The 21,066-nt window shown below is 39.1% G+C and overlaps 2 protein-coding genes across 4 annotated transcripts in view; one reads left to right on the top strand and one right to left on the bottom strand.

Annotated features, from left to right (window-relative positions):
* PAPPA2 (pappalysin 2) overlaps nt 1-21,066 on the top strand; it is a 298,990-nt gene that overhangs the window by 50,700 nt on the left and 227,224 nt on the right. The window lies entirely within an intron of this gene.
* Nucleotides 9,827-10,339, bottom strand: LOC101126219 (protein tyrosine phosphatase type IVA 1-like). Of its 3 annotated transcripts, none has more exons than XM_055377912.2 (2): nt 10,013-10,339; nt 9,827-9,940 (listed from the first exon to the last, which is right to left on the bottom strand). In XM_055377912.2, the coding sequence occupies exons 1-2, from the start codon at nt 10,337-10,339 to the stop codon at nt 9,827-9,829; spliced, it is 441 nt and encodes a 146-aa protein (XP_055233887.1). The 3 variants fall into 3 exon arrangements, with proteins under 3 accessions (XP_055233887.1, XP_055233894.1, XP_055233877.1); XM_055377919.2 differs by having other exon boundaries at nt 9,827-10,148; nt 10,242-10,339; XM_055377902.2 differs by having other exon boundaries at nt 9,827-10,339.

Genomic DNA, 21,066 nt, shown 5'->3' with positions numbered 1-21,066 from the left:
CTTAGGGATTAGGAAATCCTTTATAGAAGAGATGAGTTTCTTTTTTTAGATGGAGTCTTGCTCTGTCACCCAGGCTGGAGTGCAGTGGCGTGATCTCAGCTCACTACAACCTCCAGCTCCCGGGTTCAAGCGATTCTTCTGCCTCAGCCTCCCGAGTGGCTGGGACTACAGGTGTGCGGCACCATGCCTGGCTAATTTTTGTATTTTTAGTAGAGATGGGGTTTCACCATATTGACCAGGCTGGTCTTGAAATTCTGACCTTGTGATCTACCCGCCTTAGCCTCCCAAAGTGCTGGGATTACAGGCATGAGCCACCATGCCTGGCTGAGTTTCTTAAAATATGTACAGTGTAGAGAGCAGAAAGAAGAGTTTGTTAGGAGAGATCAATTACATGAACCAAAGAACAGATGTGCAAACATGTTAAGGCCACTCTAAAAAGAACAGCTTGAAAGGAGGAAAATTTCTTAGAGAAAAGTGAGGAAGAAAACTGGAAAAGTTATACTGGACAATAGTCTTAGATGTTGGGCTAAGGGATTTGAACCATAAGCAATTAGGAGCCATAAACGATATATGGATATATACATGTCTGTTTTAACAGATATATATGTTTTATTTTTATTTTTATTATTTTTATATTTATTTTTATTGATACATAACATTTTATATATTGATTGGGTGCATGTGATATTTTGTTACATGTATAGAACGTGTAATGATTAAGTCAGGGTTTTCGAGGTATCCATCACTTTGAGTATTTATCATTGCTATGTGTTGAGAACAATTCAAGCTCCTCTCTCCCAGCTGCTTTAAAATATATAATGAATTGTTGTTAACTATAGTCACTCTACTCTGCTGTTGAACAGTAGCCCTTATAGCTTTTATCTAATTGTATGTTTGTACCTGTTAACCTACCCCTCTTCATATCTACTTCCACACTTCCTAAGCCTCTAGTATCTATCATTCTACTCTCTACCTTTGTGAGGTCAACTTTTTTAGCTCTCACATATGAGTGAGAGCATGCAACATTTGACTTTCTGTGTCTGAGTTAGTTCACTTAATATATGACCTTCAGTTTCATTCATGTTGCCGCAAATGGCAGATTTCATTCCTTTTTGTGGCTGAATATTATTCCATCGTGTATATATACGTGTTCTTTATCCAGTCATCCACTGATAGACACTTAGGTTGATTGGACTTTCTATTAAATGTATATTACTGCTTGTCCCTCCGTCCTCCATTTGCCTTAATATCTCTTCAGTTTTTCCATATCTCTGCTGTCCTGTGCTGCATTTGAATAGCTGTTTTTTTATTTATTGCCCAGCCAACTCTTTCTTTAGGTTTGGCTAACCGGCTTTTATAACTCACCAATAAACTGTTAATTTTTATTAGTGTACTTTTACTCTCCATAAGTTGTATTTAGTTCTTTGTCACATCTGCCTAGCCATTTTTTATTTATTTTTGTTAATTCATAATTTGGATATGCTTTTTTTATTTTTAAAAGCGTGTTAAAGTGATGGATACATGAACTTACATAAGTAATAAAAACACCCACAAACAAGTATGAGTGAAACTGGGGATATCTGAACAAGATTGATGGATTGGATCAATGTCAGTATCCTGGTTGTGATACTGTGTTATAGTTTTTCAAGATATCATCATTGAAGGAAACCAGGTAAAATGTGTACAAGATTACTCTGTAATATTTCTTACAATGCGAATCTACAGTTTATTTCAAAAGAAAAAATTTAATTAAAAAAATTAGGCATTTAAAAATATTTTACATCAGCTGGTCTGATATTTGGTATTACTGCTTGCTCTTCCTCACCGTGTTTTGTTTCTTCATGGGTGCTTTATGATTTTTGATTGTGAGTCCATGTTCCTTAAAACTTTATCTGTTCAATTTCTTTCCAGCCTGAGTTAAATCTATGCTGTGTTACTTCTGACAATTGCCTAGGGCACTACCAACATAAAACCACTTTAAAATATATTATTGGCATGAATTTTTTTATACCATACCATCTTATGAATTTGAGGTGCAAATCTGTGATATTTGGCTGGTAGTTAGAATTCTTAGGGAAAATTTTCCCCCTGTGTTTTGGGTCAAGGCCAAGGAATACAGGTTTTCTTGCTGTACCTCTTGATAAAGTGGGCTTTTTAATTTTTAATATTTTTGGTACTCTGTTTTATCGACAGTGCAGTCCTTGGGAATTCTGGCTTTATGTGAGGCTCTCTTATCGAACACCCTACCTTTGTAAGCCCTTTTTTATTCAAGATTCTCAAGAGACTGTCAAACAAGTTCCTGGGCATTAGGAATAGGGAGAGCCCTCAGAGAAGTCAGTGGCTTCAGAAAATGTTTATTTTCTAGATTTCTCTTTTAACTTTGTATGTGGAGTCTGAAGATATCCTTTAATCTCTTTCCAACTTTACAATGTATTTAAAATTTATTTTTGTATATTATTCACTGGTTTTAGTTGTTTTCAGTGGAGGGATGATCAGGGATTCTAAATTCTTTGTACTAGAAACAGAAGCCTTAAGCCATTGAATATTGAATATTTGAGTGATTATTCAGAAAACTAATCTGGAGGCAGTATCCAGAATCAGTGTTACGGACTAGGGAGCCTAGAGGCAGGAAGATGTGTTAGTAAGTTCCTATAGTAATCTAGATAGAAAAGGGTAGTAGGTTGTAAATGGTTAGGAAAATTATTTTTGCACAGTGAAAAGAACTAGGAAACTAGAAATGAGAAGAATTAGATTATGGTTTTTGCTCCAGCATAGTCACATAATTTAATTATTTGCTCATTCATATTCATTCATTCATATTCAACAAATGTTAATTGAGTACCTGTTCTAGGCCAGACACTGTTTTCAGCTTTGTAGTGCAGTGTGGTATACAGCAGTGAAAATAAATTTTTCTTCTCTTATGGAGCTTACAGTCTATGAACTGTAAGACAGGCAATGAATAAACAAATGTGTAGATCAAAGGCCAGACAGTGGTAAGTGCTAGAGAAAGAAATTCAGCAGAATAAGGGAAACAGAGAGTACTTGCCATGGAAGCAAAGTGTATCCATAGAAAGTCTTACTGAAAAGATGATATTTGAGCATATATCTGAAGGAAGCAAGGGAGTGAGCCACGTGGAATCTAGGTTTATTCCAGGCAGAGGGAACAGGAAGGAGCTAGCATGCCTGAACTGAATGAGTTAGGCAGGGAGTAGTTGGAGAAGACAGGAGACATAGAGCCCATGAGGCCATTCTCAATGAGCTGTGAAGCTTCCAGGGCTTGGGCAGCAGAGGGCCATCTGTGGTAGAGTGGTACCTGTGGATGATGTGTAAAGAAGTGGCTAACTGCCCTGACTACCTCAGAGGGATATTGTGAAATTCACATGAGATAATGCTTGTTGAAAGCGCCTTGTGACTTAAAGATATTTCATAAGTGGAAGTGTTTGCATTGGATTCAGTGGTGGATTTGATGAGATGATGGGTAATCTCAAGAAGACATTAAGGTGATTGAAGAGGAGATGTGAAAAAGGTATTTATCTCAGCATGGAATTTTACAAGGGCAGGATCATACCTTATATAGTAATAAGGATTCATCATGAGGCAGAAAGCACGAGACGTGAATCACCCTGCCCCATAGGGAATCTGTACCCTATCTCCCTTCAGAGGCCTCTTTCCTATTTGAGTATAAAAACATAAAGCTGAGTACAATGAGCATGTCCTCTCTACTGTACTCTGCTTTCAGGAAGATTTATTGTTCAGGAATGGCTATGTCTCCTATTCCATAGCCATTCCTAGGAATGTCTATGTCTCCTATTCCATAGCCATTCCTAGGAATGTCTATGTCTCCTAGTTGTGCTCAGTACGAGCAGGTACTCAGAATTGCCTGCTGAATTAATGCTGCAAAGTTGTGTGTGGCGGGGGAGTAGGATTTATAGGAATGAACTTAGAGTTTAGGATATAAAAAATGTGTAAACCAAGCTGGTGGAGACCTATGTTTGCAGCATTCAGTGGGAAAATAATCATGGATGTTGGGTGGCTGTAAGCTTCATGTGAAATGAAAGTGTGATGTAGTCATTAAAAATATCCCACAATCTTGGGCTCTGTTAAAAAGGAGAAAGAGTGCAGATTGCTGAAGGAGATGCTCCCCCTAGACACAGTCCTGGTCAGTTTTTGTCTGGAATCTGCACATTTCTGGGCAGCAGGTTTTATGAGGAACATCAACAACCTGAAGCAGCACATCCAAGGTCTGGGGGAGAGTGGTGATGATTAAGATAGTAAAATGGCCCTGTTCTCTTTCTAATATAGGTTTTCACTTTCCTCTGCTTTGCTGAGAAGCCAATAGAAAAGAATTTTAAAAAGAGTCACAATGGCCTTTTTTGCATCTCATTCTATTTATTTATTCATTTACTCATTCAGTTTATAATAAACATTTATTATCTACTATGATTTAGACACAGTAGCAGACACTAGGAGTATGACTCTTGTCCTCAGTTCAGGCGGGAGAGACAGACATGTATGCATATAATTGCAGTACTGAGTAGAATAAAGCCAAGTGCTATCTTTAATTATCTTTAGCCCCCTAAGTCTGAATTTTTATGATAACTAACCAACTTGTCTTTCTACTTCCGGGCCCCCTCCATGTTAACCCCAAATTAACCCTGCACACTGTCATCAAAATAATCATTCTAAGAATCATTTATATGTTGAGTGCTTTCTGACTAGAAGGACTCAATCTGGGAGGGAATGGGATTTGAGGTTGTTTTTGAAAGATGGGTAGTGAGACCAGTAGAGAGAGTATATTATATGGGGGCATAATGCCACAGAGAATTGGCATCTGGCATCTATAAGAAGATTTCAGATAATAACCATAATAATAACTGCTGTTTGTTCAATGACCTAACCATTAAAAGTGAAAACAAGGTAGCATTATGGGGCATTCACAGTCCAATATTAAAATGATGATTATTCAGACTAATTTCATGTGGCACATAATACTTTCATTAAATGCTTGTAATTATATGTAAGTCTTCTGTTCAATAGTTTGTTCTACCCCTTTTCCATAGATTTTAATATAACGGGAAAAGTCATCATCCCTAATTCTGTCATATTTGTACCTTTCTGCATGATCATTGACCCTTGGTCAGCAAATTGATAAAATCACATTTTTTTCTTTTATTAGTAGCCTAGTCCACCACAAGTTTTGATAAGGATATGTAATGAAGATGTCCTATGCAGTCGTAACCTCTCCTATCTGTAGCATTCTTGGGGAGCTATTAGAGCATCTTTATGAGATTAATTTGAGTGGCTTATATTATTTCAAGGCTTTATTGTGGCCAATATTATAATAAAACTCAAATCTAAGGAATCTTTTTCTAAGGCTTTTTCCAATGCCTGCCTTTCTTAGCTTTACTTTCTTTCATTTATCCTACTCATTCATCCATTCATTCATTAACTCATCTGAATTTTATTTCCATGCCTAGAGAAATTCTTATATATTTTGACACGTATTTCTAAATAAAAGGTTTCTGAAAGAAGTATCCATTCATCTGTTTAGGTGCTAGTTACAACATACCTTTTTGCAGGTAGGACTTAAATTGGATTTTATATGTTCATATAATACAAGAATTTAATATAAGAAATATGAATTTAAAAAGGGAAAATGAGGACACATAAGAAAAGACTGGCCAGTTGTGGTGGCTCATGCCTTTAATCCAAGCATTTTGGGAGGCTGATGTAGGCAGATCACATGAGACCAGGAGTTTGAGACCAGCCTGGCCAATATGGCGGAACCCCATCTCTGCTAAAAATCCAAAAATTAGCTGGGCGTGGTAGTGCATGCCTATAATCCTAGCTACTTGGGTGGCTGAGGCATGAGAATCGCCTGAATCTGGGAGGCAGAGGTTGCAGTGAGCTGAGATTCTACCTCTGCACTCCAGCCTGGGTGACGGAGCGAGACCCTGTCTCAAAAAAAACCAAAAACCAAAAAACAACAACAACAGCAAAAAAAAAGACTAAGGTAGTGGCAAATTCAGTATACAAAGTGATTGCCCATGTATTAGAGTTAGAGTTCTGGAGCGAGGCCACCATTTTAGTTCTGAGCTTCCCAGAATCACTACAAACAGGGAAGTAGTTAAGTTACATTGTTTACTCTATTTACAAGATGAAAACAAACAGCTTCTCAAGAGAACAACTGCCATAGGTAATCATACTGGACAGAAATTTCTCCTGGGGACTACATATAGAGGAAGCTATGTAGTGTAATGAACAATGTTCTGAACAATATCTTTATGCAAAAATCCAGTATCATCTTAAAGAATCAGTTTTGATTCTGCTCCTAAGTGCAAGAAAAAGGCCACTTTATGTCCTCAATGTCCTTTTCTAGAAGGGTTAAAATAATTTTATTCCAGCACAATTTTAAAGAAGAGGAATCAAGAGAGTAGCCCTTTTCTGGAGGTCGGGGAGGAAGGCAGTCAGAATCCAAGCACTAGTGGCAGACACAAACTGAAGAAAGGACACATCTTTCTCTGAGACTGGAAGGAAGGAGTGGAGGGGGGATGTAGATTTATGAGTTGTTGGCATGCAGGCAGAGATTAGAAAAAGTTTTTCCTGGTAGCCTTGATCTTCTTGATGAAGAAGGCAGTTGTCTCTTGGGAGGGGGAAGATTGCTGGCAGGGTAGAAACTTGAGGGAAGTGGAGATTGTTCACAGTAGCTTCTTTCCAGTCAATCTTCAAATGCTGAAATGTGAAGGAAACTTATGTGTCTAACTCCATTTCCTTCTTTCACAAGTCATTGTGGAAAAAAAGCAATTCTGAAACCAGCTGCTGTAAACCTCTAAGGAGGTGCAACCAGGTAAATTCTGAAAGACATAATTAGCCCACTCAGATTCAGAGTCACAGAACTTCACTGCTGGACCTTGGGGACCGTCTTGTTCAACCATTTCATTTTATTTATGGATGAGGAGGCGTCTCTCAAATTACAGAGCCAGTTGATTATTGGATTAGATAATCCAAAGAGAAATCAATTGACTCTTGTTTGTTTCCCCACTGCACTGTACTCAGCTACCCAAGGTATTAGGCAAGAAGCAGAGGACACTATGTCAAAGTCTATGCCTCAGTTTCTGCATTTCATTCCATGCTTCCACTTCTCTCCATAGCCTCAAAGCTATCTTTTGAGGCTCAGAAGGAGAAGTTTGAAATCATAGATTTCTTTCCTAGTAGACTCCCTTGCCTTTGTGGCCATAGGTTTATCATCATTTTTTTCATCTAGTTTTACATAAAATAATCATTAATAGAGTAGATGATGCTGGGGAAGGGGAAAAATAAGGAACATGATCAGGTGTGAAGAGGGTATGAAGAAAAGTTCAGAATAAGAATAAAGCCGAGCACTGCCTGTCCAATGGGTAATGTGACTTCCAGGAAATTTGAATGGGCTAATTCAGTGTTGTCCACGGTGGGGCCCCTAGAGAGGCTGCAGGCTTGGTGACCAAACAGCATCTCTTTTTGCAGTTGGCATGGAAAGCAGCCTGCAAGTCCCAACTTAAAAAGAACAAAGAGCCATATGCCCATACTTCATTGCAATTGCCACAGGAGAGGTTGGGAAATAAGGAAAAACTCCAATGATGAGTGGGCTGAGAAAGCCATATCCTTTTTCTAGAGCAGGCAGTATTCTGCTTTGAAGAATGAGTAAGCTACTAACCCAACCCAGAAGCGGGGCTGGGAGGGCAAGAGAGATAAAGCAGTTGGATAGTGAAGGGAAAGAGGGGAATGAGAGGAGGCACTTTGTCTTTCTTTTCTTTAATTTGAACTTGTTTCTTAATTTACCAGCCTTTACTAAGTGTCAAATGGAGATCAGATTGACCCATTTATTGCCACATGGAGGGTCTAACTTCGTCATTTTCCTAGAGATATTGAAGCTAACTTAATCGGGCCACGTACTGTCTTGTAGCAGGATCTGGTGTTAAGTCATCCTTGCTCGAAGCCTATTAAATGTTCGCAGTTATTACATATGAAAACCTGAAAAGTTGGCCAGGAACTAAGCAAACCATTTGAGATCATGTTTCCTTCTTAATTTCCTCCCTGTCAGTTTTCATGCAAGGGCCTTCTCAGATATCTAGAACCTTCATATTGTGACTAAGCAGGGTTTCAAGTATGGGTTTTAATGATTTGGTCCATTATTTCATTTTATTTCAACAGCTTTTTGGGGACAGGTGGTTTTTGGTTACATGGACAAGTTCTCTTTTTTTTTGCATTTCATTATTTATTTAGATGTTTAAGCTCTCACACTACATTTTTACAAGCTGGTAAACACTGACAAATTATTTCTCCCACAGTACTATAACCACACATCCCCAGGCAGTATAAATATATGGTTGAACATTAATACACATCACCATTTTATCAATTACATAGTAAAACAAATTATCAAGTATCCAAATATTAAGTTACACAGCTCAAAAGGCATATAAAATATTAGATGTCTGCTCAGTTCATGAGCAGAAACCCACTTCTTTTTTTGTGAGATTGGGAAGAGAAGGAAAAAAAAATCACACTTTCAAACAAAAATAAGTTGGTAAACAACTTCTGACAAGTATAGAAAAAAATTACAAGAATTTCAGGAAGTTTGTGATTATAATAACAAAGCATTTCTACCTTTAAAAATATTTTACTAAATCAAAGAGCATATTCTATATGTTCTGTACAAGACAAAGGCAACATTTTGCTAAAAATAATTAATAGCTCCCTCCCATTTTTTTCTCAGGCCCTCCCTGTTAAGCTGCACCTCAGAGTGCAAATATTAAATTAACTGTAAGACTTTTTTGGCTGAAGACATTAAAGACATGTGCTTTTGTACAATGTAATTTTCACAATGGAGGTTTTTTGTTTTTTTTTTTTTGAGACGGAGTCTTGCTCTGTAGCCCAGACTGGAGTGCAGTGGCGCCATCTCGGCTCGCTGCAAGCTCCGCCTCCCGGGTTCATGCCATTCTCCTGCCTCAGCCTCCTGAGTAGCTGGGACTACAGGTGCCTGCCACCATGCCCGGCTAATTTTTTTTTTTTTTTTTTTTGTATTTTTAGTAGGGACGGGGTTTCACTGTATTAGCCAGGGTAGTCTCAATATCCTGACCTCGTGATCCACCCGCTTCGGCCTCCCAAAATGCTGGGATTACAGGCGTGAGCCACCGCGCCTGGCCTGGAGGTTTTTAATAAAAGCACAAAGTGAGATTTATAGAAACACATGAAATAATCACTGTAAGGCTTGGTTAAAAAAATATCAATGGCTAAGCAAACCTGATGTATACTAGTATGAATGTGGGAGACGTAAACATAAAGTGAGCAGACAAATCACCACGTAAGCCCTACTTTCAATGTTTGAAATGACTGAAGGAATAAACCACATAAGGTCTAGAGTGTTCATAGTTCCTGAGATTTTAGTTCTGTATGGTGCTAAAAACATACAAGTATGGTGCTGGGTGTTTTGGCACCTAATCTTCCTAAATTTCTTATGTATCGATAAGATTCTGGCATGGGAATAGATTTAAACAAGTCCTAACTCACTACTGCCTGATTTTGGGAAAGGTCAGTTGGTACGAATGACAAGCACATTTTATATACTGACAACAAGAATCTTTTGCCAAATGTCTAAATAGGTTGACTGTAACCCAAACACAGAGGTTGCCAAATCTGTCTAGCTTGCGGCCTGGTAAAACTGCCTGTCAATACTCCTATGGAAGCTTCATTAGACTTACTCGCTAAGCCAACATGTTGGCTAATGTGTATAACAAATTAGGTCCTATCTCAAGTTCCACTTCCAATAGCATTAGGCACCCCAGTTTTATTGAATGCAACAGTTGTTTATATGACCGTTGGAATCTTTGAAGCGCAGCCACATTTTAGGATGATACTTCTCCAAATACAAAAGCTGCTTGCTTTTAAAAGCTCCACGCCGCTTTTGTCCTGTGAATTGTACTGCATCTTCATGTTTCATTCCACCTTCAATTAATGCTAGGGCAACAAGTACTGGAGCTCTCCCAAGGCCTACAATGCAATGAACAGCAATATAACAACCAGGTTCTTCATGAAACTTAATTTTTACAAAATGTAACCAATCAGCAACAATCTGGTTGGATGGTGGTGCACCATCACCAAAAGGCCTACTGAGAACATGAATACCTTCTTTCTCCACAAGAGTAGTGTCATAAGTTGCTTCACATACTCTTACTGTTGTGGTAGCTCCATACTTCTTAAGCTCCTCTATACATTTATTTAAGGTCACATTGGTTGGATTGTGTGTAATAGGAAATCTCATGTTCTTGTATGTGACTTTCACAGGAGCTGGGTGGTTCATTCGAGGTGTATTAATTTAGTTAAAAAATACTCAATAGGGTTATGAAATAATTTAAAAATTGAATACAGAAATGATTCAAAGAAACTGAAGTCTACTTCAATATACTCCACTTGAAATTCTCAGTGCTTTGAGTGTGAAGTTGTAAGTAATGATAAATGAAATGAACCTCCTAACAAGAAGCAGCAATTCTGCAATCCAGTAATACTGAGGCAACAAACAGACAAGAAGTGCACTCAGGTTTACCCCACCCAGGTCAGAACTCTTGTAAAATGCTCTGTGGATTTCAATTCAGCACTTTTGTGTCCAGGATAACCACTCTTATAGGGGCTTCTTGGTGGAGTAGTAATCAATTTCTACAGTTCACTTGTCTGAATAGAGGTTGTGCTGTGCCTGGCAGTAATCTTCACTGCCCTTCAGAAACTCAATGTGTGACCAAGAACACCACAGAACTGAGGAATGTATTTATTCCCTGAAGATTATGGCCTAATCATACAGCTGGTCCTGAGGCAGCAGTGACATAGGGGGTGGCAGGCGCTGCAGGGCAGGAGGTGGCGGTGGTTGTGGCAGAGTGCTGGTGGTGATGATGCAGCAGACAAGTTCTTTAGTGGTGATTTCTGAGATTTTGGTGCATCCGTCACATGAGCAGTGTACACTGTACCCAATGTGTAGTCTTTTATTTCTCACCCCCTGAGTCCCCAAGGTCCATTATATCATTCTTATGCCTTTGTGTTCTCATAGCTTAGCTATGATACTTAGTTTTTCATTCCTGAGTTACTTCACTTAGAATAATGGTCTCTAACTCCACGTAGGTTGCTGTGAATGCTATTATTTCATTCTTTTATATGGCTGAGTGGTATTCCATGGCGCATATATATATATATCACATTTTCTTTATCCACTCATTGGCTGATGAACATTTAGGCTGGTTCCATATTTTTGCAATTGCAAATTGCGCTGCTATAATCATGTGTGTGCAAGTGTATTTTTCATATAATGACTTCTCTTTTTTGGGGTAGGTACCCAGTAGTGGGATTGCTGGATTAGGTCCTTTTTTTGTTTATTATACTTTAAGTTTTAGGGTACATGTGCACATTGTGCAGGTTAGTTACATATGTATACATGTGCCATGCTGGTGCACTGCACCCACTAACTCGTCATCTAGCATTAGGTATATCTCCCAATGCTATCCCTCCCCCCTCCCCCCACCCGACAACAGTCCCCAGAGTGTGATATTCCCTTTCCTGTGTCCATGTGATCTCATTGTTCAATTCCCACCTATGAGTGAGAATATGCGGTGTTTGGTTTTTTGTTCTTGCGATAGATTACTAAGAATGATGTTTTCCAATTTCATCCATGTCCCTACAAAGGACATGAACTCATCATTTTTTGTGGCTGCATAGTATTCCATGGTGTATATGTGCCACATTTTCTTAATCCAGTCTATCATTGTTGGACATTTGGGTTGGTTCCAAGTCTTTGCTATTGTGAATAATGCTGCAATAAACATACGTGTGCATGTGTCTTTATAGCAGCATGATTTCTAGTCCTTTGGGTATATATATACCCAGTAATGGGATGGCTGGGTCAAATGGTATTTCTAGTTCTAGATCCCTGAGGAATCGCCACACTGACTTCCACAATGGTTGAACTAGTTTACAGTCCCACCAACAGTGTAAAAGTGTTCCTATTTCTCCACATCCTCTCCAGCACCTGTTGTTTCCTGACTTTTTAATGATTGCCATTCTACCTGGTGTGAGATGTTATCTCATTCTGGTTTTGATTTGCATTTCTCTGATGGCCAGTGATGATGAGCATTTTTTCATGTGTTTTTTGGCTGCATAAATGTCTTCTTTTGAGAAGTGCCTGTTCATGCCCTTTGCCCACTTTTTGATGGGGTTGTTTGTTTTTTTCTTGTAAATTTGTTTGAGTTCATTGTACATTCTGGATATTAGTCCTTTGTCAGATGAGTAGGTTGCGAAACTTTTCTCCCATTTTGTAGGTTGCCTGTTCACTCTGATGGTAGTTTCTTTTGCTGTGCAGAAGCTCTTTAGTTTAATTAGATCCCATTTGTCAATTTTGTCTTTTGTTGCCATTGCTTTTGGTGTTTTAGACATGAATTCCTTGCCCATGCCTATGTCCTGAATGGTAATGCCTAGGTTTTCTTCTAGGGTTTTTATGGTTTTAGGTCTAACGTTTAAGTCTTTAATCCATCTTGAATTGATTTTTGTATAAGGTGTAAGGAAGGGATCCAGTTTCAGCTTTCTACATATGGCTAGCCAGTTTTCCCAGCATCATTTCTTAAATAGGGAATCCTTTCCCCATTGCTTGTTTTTCTCAGGTTTGTGAAAGATCAGATAGTTGTAGATATGCGGCGTTATTTCTGAGGGCTCTGTTCTGTTCCATTGATCTATATCTCTGTTTTGGTACCAGTACCATGCTGTTTTGGTTACTGTAGCCTTGTAGTATAGTTTGAAGTCAGGTAGTGTGATGCCTCCAGCTTTGTTCTTTTGGCTTAGGATTGACTTGGCGATGCGGGCTCTTTTTTGGTTCCATATGAACTTTAAAGTAGTTTTTTCCGATTCTGTGAAGAAAGGCATTGGTAGCTTGATGGGGATGGCATTGAATCTGTAAATTACCTTGGGCAGTATGGCCATTTTCACAATATTGATTCTTCCTACCCATGAGCATGGAATGTTCTTCCATTTGTTTGTATCCTCTTTTATTTCCTTGAGCAGTGGTTTGTAGTTCTCCTTGAAGAGGTCCTTCACATCCCTTGTAAGTTGGATTCCTAGGTATTTTATTCTCTTTGAAGCAATTGTGAATGGGAGTTCACTCATGATTTGGCTCTCTGTTTGTCTGTTGTTGGTGTATAAGAATGCTTGTGATTTTTGTACATTGATTTTGTATCCTGAGACTTTGCTGAAGTTGCTTATCAGCTTAAGGAGATTTTGGGCTGAGACAATGGGGTTTTCTAGATATACAATCATGTCATCTGCAAACAGGAACAATTTGACTTCCTCTTTTCCTAATTGAATACCGTTTATTTCCTTCTCCTGCCTAATTGCCCTGGCCAGAACTTCCAACACTATGTTGAATAGGAGTGGTGAGAGAGGGCATCCCTGTCTTGTGCCAGTTTTCAAACGGAATGCTTCCAGTTTTTGCCCATTCAGTATGATATTGGCTGTGGGTTTGTCATAGATAGCTCTTATTATTTTGAAATATGTCCCATCAATACCTAATTTATTGAGAGTTTTTAGCATGAAGGGTTGTTGAATTTTGTCAAAGGCTTTTTCTGCATCTATTGAGATAATCATGTGGTTTTTGTCTTTGGCTCTGTTTATATGCTGGATTACATTTATTGATTTGTGTATATTGAACCAGCCTTGCATCCCAGGGATGAAGCCTACTTGATCATGGTGGATAAGCTTTTTGATGTGCTGCTGGATTCATTTTGCCAGTATTTTATTGAGGATTTTTGCATCAATGTTCATCAAGGATATTGGTATAAAATTCTCTTTTTTTGTTGTGTCTCCGCCTGGCTTTGGTATCAGAATGATGCTGGCCTCATAAAATGAGTTAGGGAGGATTCCCTCTTTTTCTATTGATTGGAATAGTTTAAGAAGGAATGGTACCAGTTCCTCCTTGTACCTCTGGTAGAATTCAGCTGTGAATCCATCTGGTCCTGGACTCTTTTTGGTTGGTAAGCTATTGATTATTGCCACAATTTCAGATCCTGTTATTGGTCTATTCAGAGATTCAACTTCTTCCTGGTTTAGTCTTGGGAGAGTGTATGTGTTGAGGAATTTATCCATTTCTTCTAGATTTTCAAGTTTATTTGCATAGAGGTGTTTGTAGTATTCTCTGATGGTAGTTTGTATTTCTGTGGGATCGGTGGTGATATCCCCTTTATCATTTTTTATTGTGTCTATTTGATTCTTCTCTCTTTTTTTCTTTATTAGTCTTGCTAGCGGTCTATCAATTTTGTTGATCCTTTCAAAAAACCAGCTCCTGGATTCATTAATTTTTTCGAGGGTTTTTTGTGTCTCTATTTCCTTCAGTTCTGCTCTGATTTTAGTTATTTCTTGCCTTCTGCTAGCTTTTGAATGTGTTTGCTCTTGCTTTTCTAGTTCTTTTAATTGTGATGTTAGGGTGTCAATTTTGGATCTTTCCTGCTTTCTCTTGTGGGCATTTAGTGCTATAAATTTCCCTCTACACACTGCTTTGAATGCATCCCAGAGATTCTGGTATGTTGTGTCTTTGTTCTTGTTGGTTTCAAAGAACATCTTTATTTCTGCCTTCATTTCATTATGTACCCAGTAGACATTCAGGAGCAGGTTGTTCAGTTTCCATGTAGTTGAGCGGTTTTGAGTGAGATTCTTAATCCTGAGTTCTAGTTTGATTGCACTGTGGTCTGAGAGATAGTTTGTTATAATTTCTGTTCTTTTACATTTGCTGAGGAGAGCTTTATTTCCAAGTATGTGGTCAATTTTGGAATAGGTGTGGTATGGTGCTGAAAAAAATGTATATTCTGTTGATTTGGGGTGGAGAGTTCTGTAGATGTCTATTAGGTCCGCTTGGTGCAGAGCTGAGTTCAATTCCTGGGTATCCTTGTTGACTTTCTGTCTCGTTGATCTGTCTAATGTTGACAGTGGAGTGTTAAAGTCTCCCATTATTAATGTGTGGGAGTCTAAGTCTCTTTGTAGGTCACTCAGGACTTGCTTTATGAATCTGGGTGCTCCTGTATTGGGTGCATATATATTTAGGATAGTTAGCTCTTCTTGTTGAATTGATCCCTTTACCATTATGTAATGGCCTTCTTTGTCTCTTTTGATCTTTGTTGGTTTAAAGTCTGTTTTATCAGAGACTAGGATTGCAACCCCTGCCTTTTTTTGTTTTCCATTTGCTTGGTAGATCTTCCTCCATCCTTTTATTTTGAGCCTATGTGTGTCTCTGCATGTGAGATGGGTTTCCTGAATACAGCACACTGATGGCTCTTGACTCTTTATCCAATTTGCCAGTCTGTGTCTTTTAATTGGAGCATTTAGTCCATTTACATTTAAAGTTAATGTTGTTATGTGTGAATTTGATCCTGTCATGATGATGTTAGCTGGTTATTTTGCTCATTAGTTGATGCAGTTTCTTCCTAGTCTTGATGGTCTTTACATTTTGGCATGATTTTGCAGCGGCTGGTACCGGTTGTTCCTTTCCATGTTTAGCGCTTCCTTCAGGAGCTCTTTTAGGGCAGGCCTGGTGGTGACAAAGTCTCTCAGCATTTGCTTGTCTGTAAAGTATTTTATGTCTCCTTCGCTTATGAAGCTTAGTTTGGCTGGATATGAAATTCTGGGTTGAAAATTCTTGTCTTTAAGAATGTTGAATATTGGCCCCCACTCTCTTCTGGCTTGTAGGGTTTCTGCCGAGAGATCTGCTGTTAGTCTGATGGGCTTTCCTTTGAGGGTAACCCGACCTTTCTCTCTGGCTGCCCTTAACATTTTTTCCTTCATTTCAACTTTGGTGAATCTGACAATTATGTGTCTTGGAGTTGCTCTTCTCGAGGAGTATCTTTGTGGCGTTCTCTGTATTTCCTGAATCTGAACATTGGCCTGCCTTGCTAGATTGGGGAAGTTCTCCTGGATAATATCCTGCAGAGTGTTTTCCAACTTGGTTCCATTCTCCCCATCACTTTCAGGTACACCAATCAGACGTAGATTTGGTCTTTTCACATAGTCCCATATTTCTTGGAGGCTTTGCTCATTTCTTTTTATTCTTTTTTCTCTAAACTTCCCTTCTCACTTCATTTCATTCATTTCATCTTCCATCGCTGATACCCATTCTTCCAGTTGATTGCATCGGCTCCTGAGGCTTCTGCATTCTTCACGTAGTTCTCGAGCCTTGGTTTTCAGCTCCATCAGCTCCTTGAAGCACTTCTCTGTATTGGTTATTCTAGTTATACATTCTTCTAAATTTTTTTCAAAGTTTTCAACTTCTTTGCCTTTGGTTTGAATGTTCTCCCGTAGCTCAGAGTAATTTGATCATCTGAAGCCTTCTTCTCTCAGCTCGTCAAAGTCATTCTCCATCCACCTTTGTTCTGTTGCTGGTGAGGAACTGCATTCCTTTGGAGGAGGAGAGGTGCTCTGCTTTTTAGAGTTTCCAGTTTTTCTGTTCTGTTTTTTCCCCATCTTTGTGGTTTTATCTACTTTTGGTCTTTGATGATGGTGATGTACAGATGGGTTTTTGGTGTGGATGTCCTTTCTGTTTGTTAGTTTTCCTTCTACCAGACAGGACCCTCAGCTGCAGGTCTGTTGGAATACCCTGCTGTGTGAGGTGTCAGTGTGCCCCTGCTGGGGGGGCTGCCTCCCAGTTAGGCTGCTCAGGGGTCAGGGGTCAGGGACCCACTTGAGGAGGCAGTCTGCCTGTTCTCAGATCTCCAGCTGCGTGCTGGGAGAACCACTGCTCTCTTCAAAGCTGTCAGACAGGGACATTTAAGTCTGTAGAGGTTACTGCTGTCTTTTTGTTTGTCTGTGCCCTGCCCCCAGAGGTGGAGCCTACAGAGGCAATCAGGCCTCCTTGAGCTGTGGTGGGCTCCGCCCAGTTGGAGCTTCCCGGCTGCTTTGTTTACCTAAGCAAGCCTGGGCAATGGCGGGCGCCCCTCCCCCAGCCTCGCTGCTGCCTTGCAGTTTGATCTCAGACTGCTGTGCTAGCAATCAGCGAGACTCCGTGGGCGTAGGACCCTCCGAGCCAGGTGCGCGATATAATGTCGTGGTGCGCCGTTTTTTAAGCCTGTCGGAAAAGCGCAGTATTCAGGTGGGAGTGACCCAATTTTCCAGGTGCCATCCGTCACCCATCACCCCTTTCTTTGACTCGGAAAGGGAACTCCCTGACCCCTTGCGCTTCCCAAGTGAGGCAATGCCTCGCCCTGCTTTGGCTCGCGCACGGTGCGCGCACCCACTGACCTGCGCCCACTGTCTGGCACTCCCTAGTGAGATGAACCTGGTACCTCAGATGGAAATGCAGAAATCACCCATCTTCTGCATCGCTCACGCTGGGAGCTGTAGACCGGAGCTGTTCCTATTCGGCCATCTTGACTCCTCCCTCCAGGTCCATTTTTGAGTAAACTATGGTGCATGGAGAAGGTTCCAAGTCCAAGTAAACTCCATGGGAAATTGAAAAGGTGCTCCTTCTTAGGGAATCAGGACATCTTATTGGTTGAAATGACTTGTCTGAAAATCTAAGCTGACTGAAACTGTGCTCAGTAAAGGAAGGTTGAGGCCTGTAACTAGTGGTTTTGGAGCTGTGAGAGTGATGTTTGGAGCAGCTAGATGACATACTAAGTGTGAAAGCTGGAATTTGAGGAATGTAGTTAAGTTGCATCATGAAAGACAATTCCCAGGATGTTTCTGACCCCAGTAAGTACTGATTAGTGTGGTCTCTTAGCCTTAGTTTTTCCAGTTTGGAATGTTGCAGATTTTTATATTAAGCTAAACCTTGAACTTGGCCACTATAGATTGAATTTTATGACCTCTATGTGTAGTTCATATTCTGAGTCCCATTTTGTCAAAACAGTTTTCCCAGATGTGCCACCTAAGCCTTCAGGGGTCATCAGATCTATGTCTTATTTTCAGAGATGGGCCACCATTGACCCAGTGCTTCTTAGTTACCATACCAAAATACTCAGACAAAAAGACTTGATTGTATTTCAGTCAACCACTCAAATGAACTGAGAAATAAGAAAAGATGCTAGTCTTGTTTGCTCCATATTAGTTGATATTTTAATTAATGAGCTTTTGCCAGTTTATTTCTCTGTAGTGTTGTGAAAGACAACATGAGAAAAATTGTATTGTGTGCATTCGCTCATTTGTTCATTCATTCAAACAATTTTGTAAACGTAGATGATGTCCAAAGCCCTGTGCCTCTGTGAGGTTTACCAGATAAATCAGGTATAGTTTTAACTGTAAAAGAATTTACAGTCTCAAGTAATTCAACAAATTCTCTCTTCGAGTTTAGTATGTGTGAGGCACTAGGATTAAAAGAGTAATGGGATTTGTATTCATTGCATCTCTGTTTTAGAAACCATGAACAGTAAAATACAACTTCCCTCAAAGTGTTTGTAATCCAGACTGGGAAGTGGGCTGTGGGGGCATAAATTATAACTAGAAGTAGCTATTATACTAGATAAATCATTTGTCACATTTGAACCATTAAGTATTATAGGGGTTTTAGAGACAAGAGAGGCCTCTTCCAAATTGGGTCATCAATAGGATAGCCATATAATTTTTCATCCAGATTGGGACACCACTGAGAGTCGAAGGGGGTATGGCTACTAATAATTGAGAAACAAACTGGTATCACCCAGGTAAACCAGGACATACTTCATATGGGAATGGCTCATGGAGGAAGTTGCATTTAAACTGAAACTTGCAGTAAATTTAAACCAGAATTACAAATCCTTTCTCAAATACAATATCCCATTAGTACCGTCTTTCACATGTGTGCCTTGGAGCTGCCTTAAAGTTAAACAGATTGAAGTTAAATTATTTCAGTAAATCAGTAGCCAATCAATTTTAAAAAGAGATCTGAAAGCAACTTATATCTACACAAGCTGTAGGAAGACTACTATATGGCAAGGTGTTCTCTATGTCAGAGAAAGTGCGTAAGTTTTAACTCAGGTGCCAATTTTGACTGAATGACGTTAGATTCCTGAAGCATGGTATTGAGAAGGATTCTGAGACTGTAACCTGATTCAGTGGGAAAGAATGCTGTGTTTGATTAACAATGTCTAGTATGGATACAGGAAGTTGAATTGGTGCTGCTCATTTGCTTTCTCTTATAAAAGGATTTATATATAATTCAGCAGGTAATTTTTGAAAATAAGTATACACTGTTCAGCTTACCACTTTCAATTATTAAATCTCTGAACAAGAGTAAAAATAATAAAATTAAATTGAATAACTGTTCTTAGTGCTAGGTGACCTTTTCTATGGGTCTTTCTGTAATCTGTCATTTTTCTTTTTCATATACTTTTGAATGAACTTAAATATATCAAGTAATATGGTCATCAAGTAACACATTCATGATACTACAATACTACTGCAGGAAATTGAGTAAAGGGACCGGTAGTGACTTAAAGTAACTCAGTAAACTCATAATAAAACAATTCATTGATTTTGGTGCCTTATCTTAGGGAGGGGAGTATGGTGTACTGAAGAAACCACTGGATTGGGAGGTAGATGTCTGAGTCCATTTAGGCTGCTATGACAAACTATCATAATATAGGTGGCTTATAAGCCACAGACATTTATTTGTCATAGTTCTAGAGGCTGGGAAGTCCGAGACCAAGGCACTAGCAAATTCAGTGCCTGGTGAGCATCAGCTTTCTGGCTCACAGATGGCACCTTCTTGCCATGTTCTCACATGGTGGAATGGTGTGAGGGGTCTCTCTTGGACATCTTTTATTAAAGCACTAATTTCATTCATGAAGGTTGTGCCTTCATGATCTAATCACCTTCCAAAGTCCCCACCTCCTAATGACCATCACCTTGGGCATTAGGATTTCAATATATACATTTTTTTTTCGGAGATAGGGGAGAGACACAAACATTTAGACCATAGAGAATTTGGATTTCTTGTCCAGCTTTGCTATTAGTTATATTGATGCTATTTAGGCCACCTACTTCTTAAAGTCACAGTTATTTAATCTGCAAAAAAGGAAAATTGATTTCTGAGGTTCCTTTTTCAAATTAATAGTCTAGACATTTCAAATCATGTTTCTTCTATAATTATATACTTTCTTAATAGAGAGCTAATAGTAAATAATTTAGGCTTTGCAGACCTTACAGTTTCTGTCACAACTACTTCATATTATTGTTGTAGTATGAAAGCAGTCACAAACAATATGTAAATGAATGGTTATGACTGTGTTCCAATAAAACATTTACAAAAATAGTTTCTTGCCTTAGAGCTTTAGTTTCCCAACCCCTATGTTAATCTGTCTTACCAGATAATAGTTATCTGTTGCTGAATAATGAAAAATTATAGCTTAAAACAACAAATCTTTATTATCTCACAGTTTCTGAGGGTCAGAAATCTGCGAGTGGCTTAGCTGAGTATAAAAAGTAATTCAAAATTTATGTATGGTGTCTCAAGATAAATATTACTTGATTTCCCCTTTTCCTCATAAAGGTATAATAATATTTTTATGGACTGTATACTAAAGGTACATTCTGCCTTCAGGTATAGAGATGCCAGAGATACCAGCAAAGAGGTTAAAGTTTCCACAGAGAGGGATCAAGAGAGAGGAAGGTAGGTGGGCAAAAGAGTGGCTCCTAAGTGAGAGAAGACAGCAGGAATAGAAAACCCCAGGCCAGAAGGAGTTGTTGAAAGACTAAAAGGAAGCATAACTAATATATTCATAACAGGTAAGAATGTTGCTTCATGAATATGTTAATAACTTAATCTATTCTTCTGAGGTTGAGAACATCTGGTAATCATTGATCTGAAAGCTACTTGGAGTCTTCTGAGATGTTTGCAGACTAAGTCATTATTTTATTTTTTTAATCCAACAAGCATTTGTTGTGATGAAAGATGACAAGCCCCAAATCAGAAAGTATGTAATGTGCTCATCAGGAAACTCAGATTTTGCCTTGGGCACAGTGATAGACAAACGGGGGATATCCTACCTACTGGCCAAAGCTGTTGTTCTCACCATCATCCCCCTTGGCACCCTGGCTCCC

The sequence above is a fragment of the Gorilla gorilla genome, chromosome 1 (assembly GCF_029281585.2).
Source record: "Gorilla gorilla gorilla isolate KB3781 chromosome 1, NHGRI_mGorGor1-v2.1_pri, whole genome shotgun sequence".
Classification (NCBI taxonomy): domain Eukaryota; kingdom Metazoa; phylum Chordata; class Mammalia; order Primates; family Hominidae; genus Gorilla; species Gorilla gorilla.
The sequence above is the reverse complement of the archived record's forward strand: the minus strand, read 5'-3'. Positions and strand labels throughout refer to the sequence as shown.

Bases quoted from the DNA above. Each gene is read 5' to 3' on its own strand.
- LOC101126219 (XM_055377902.2), bottom strand. From the start codon at position 10,339: ATGAACCACCCAGCTCCTGTGAAAGTCACATACAAGAACATGAGATTT.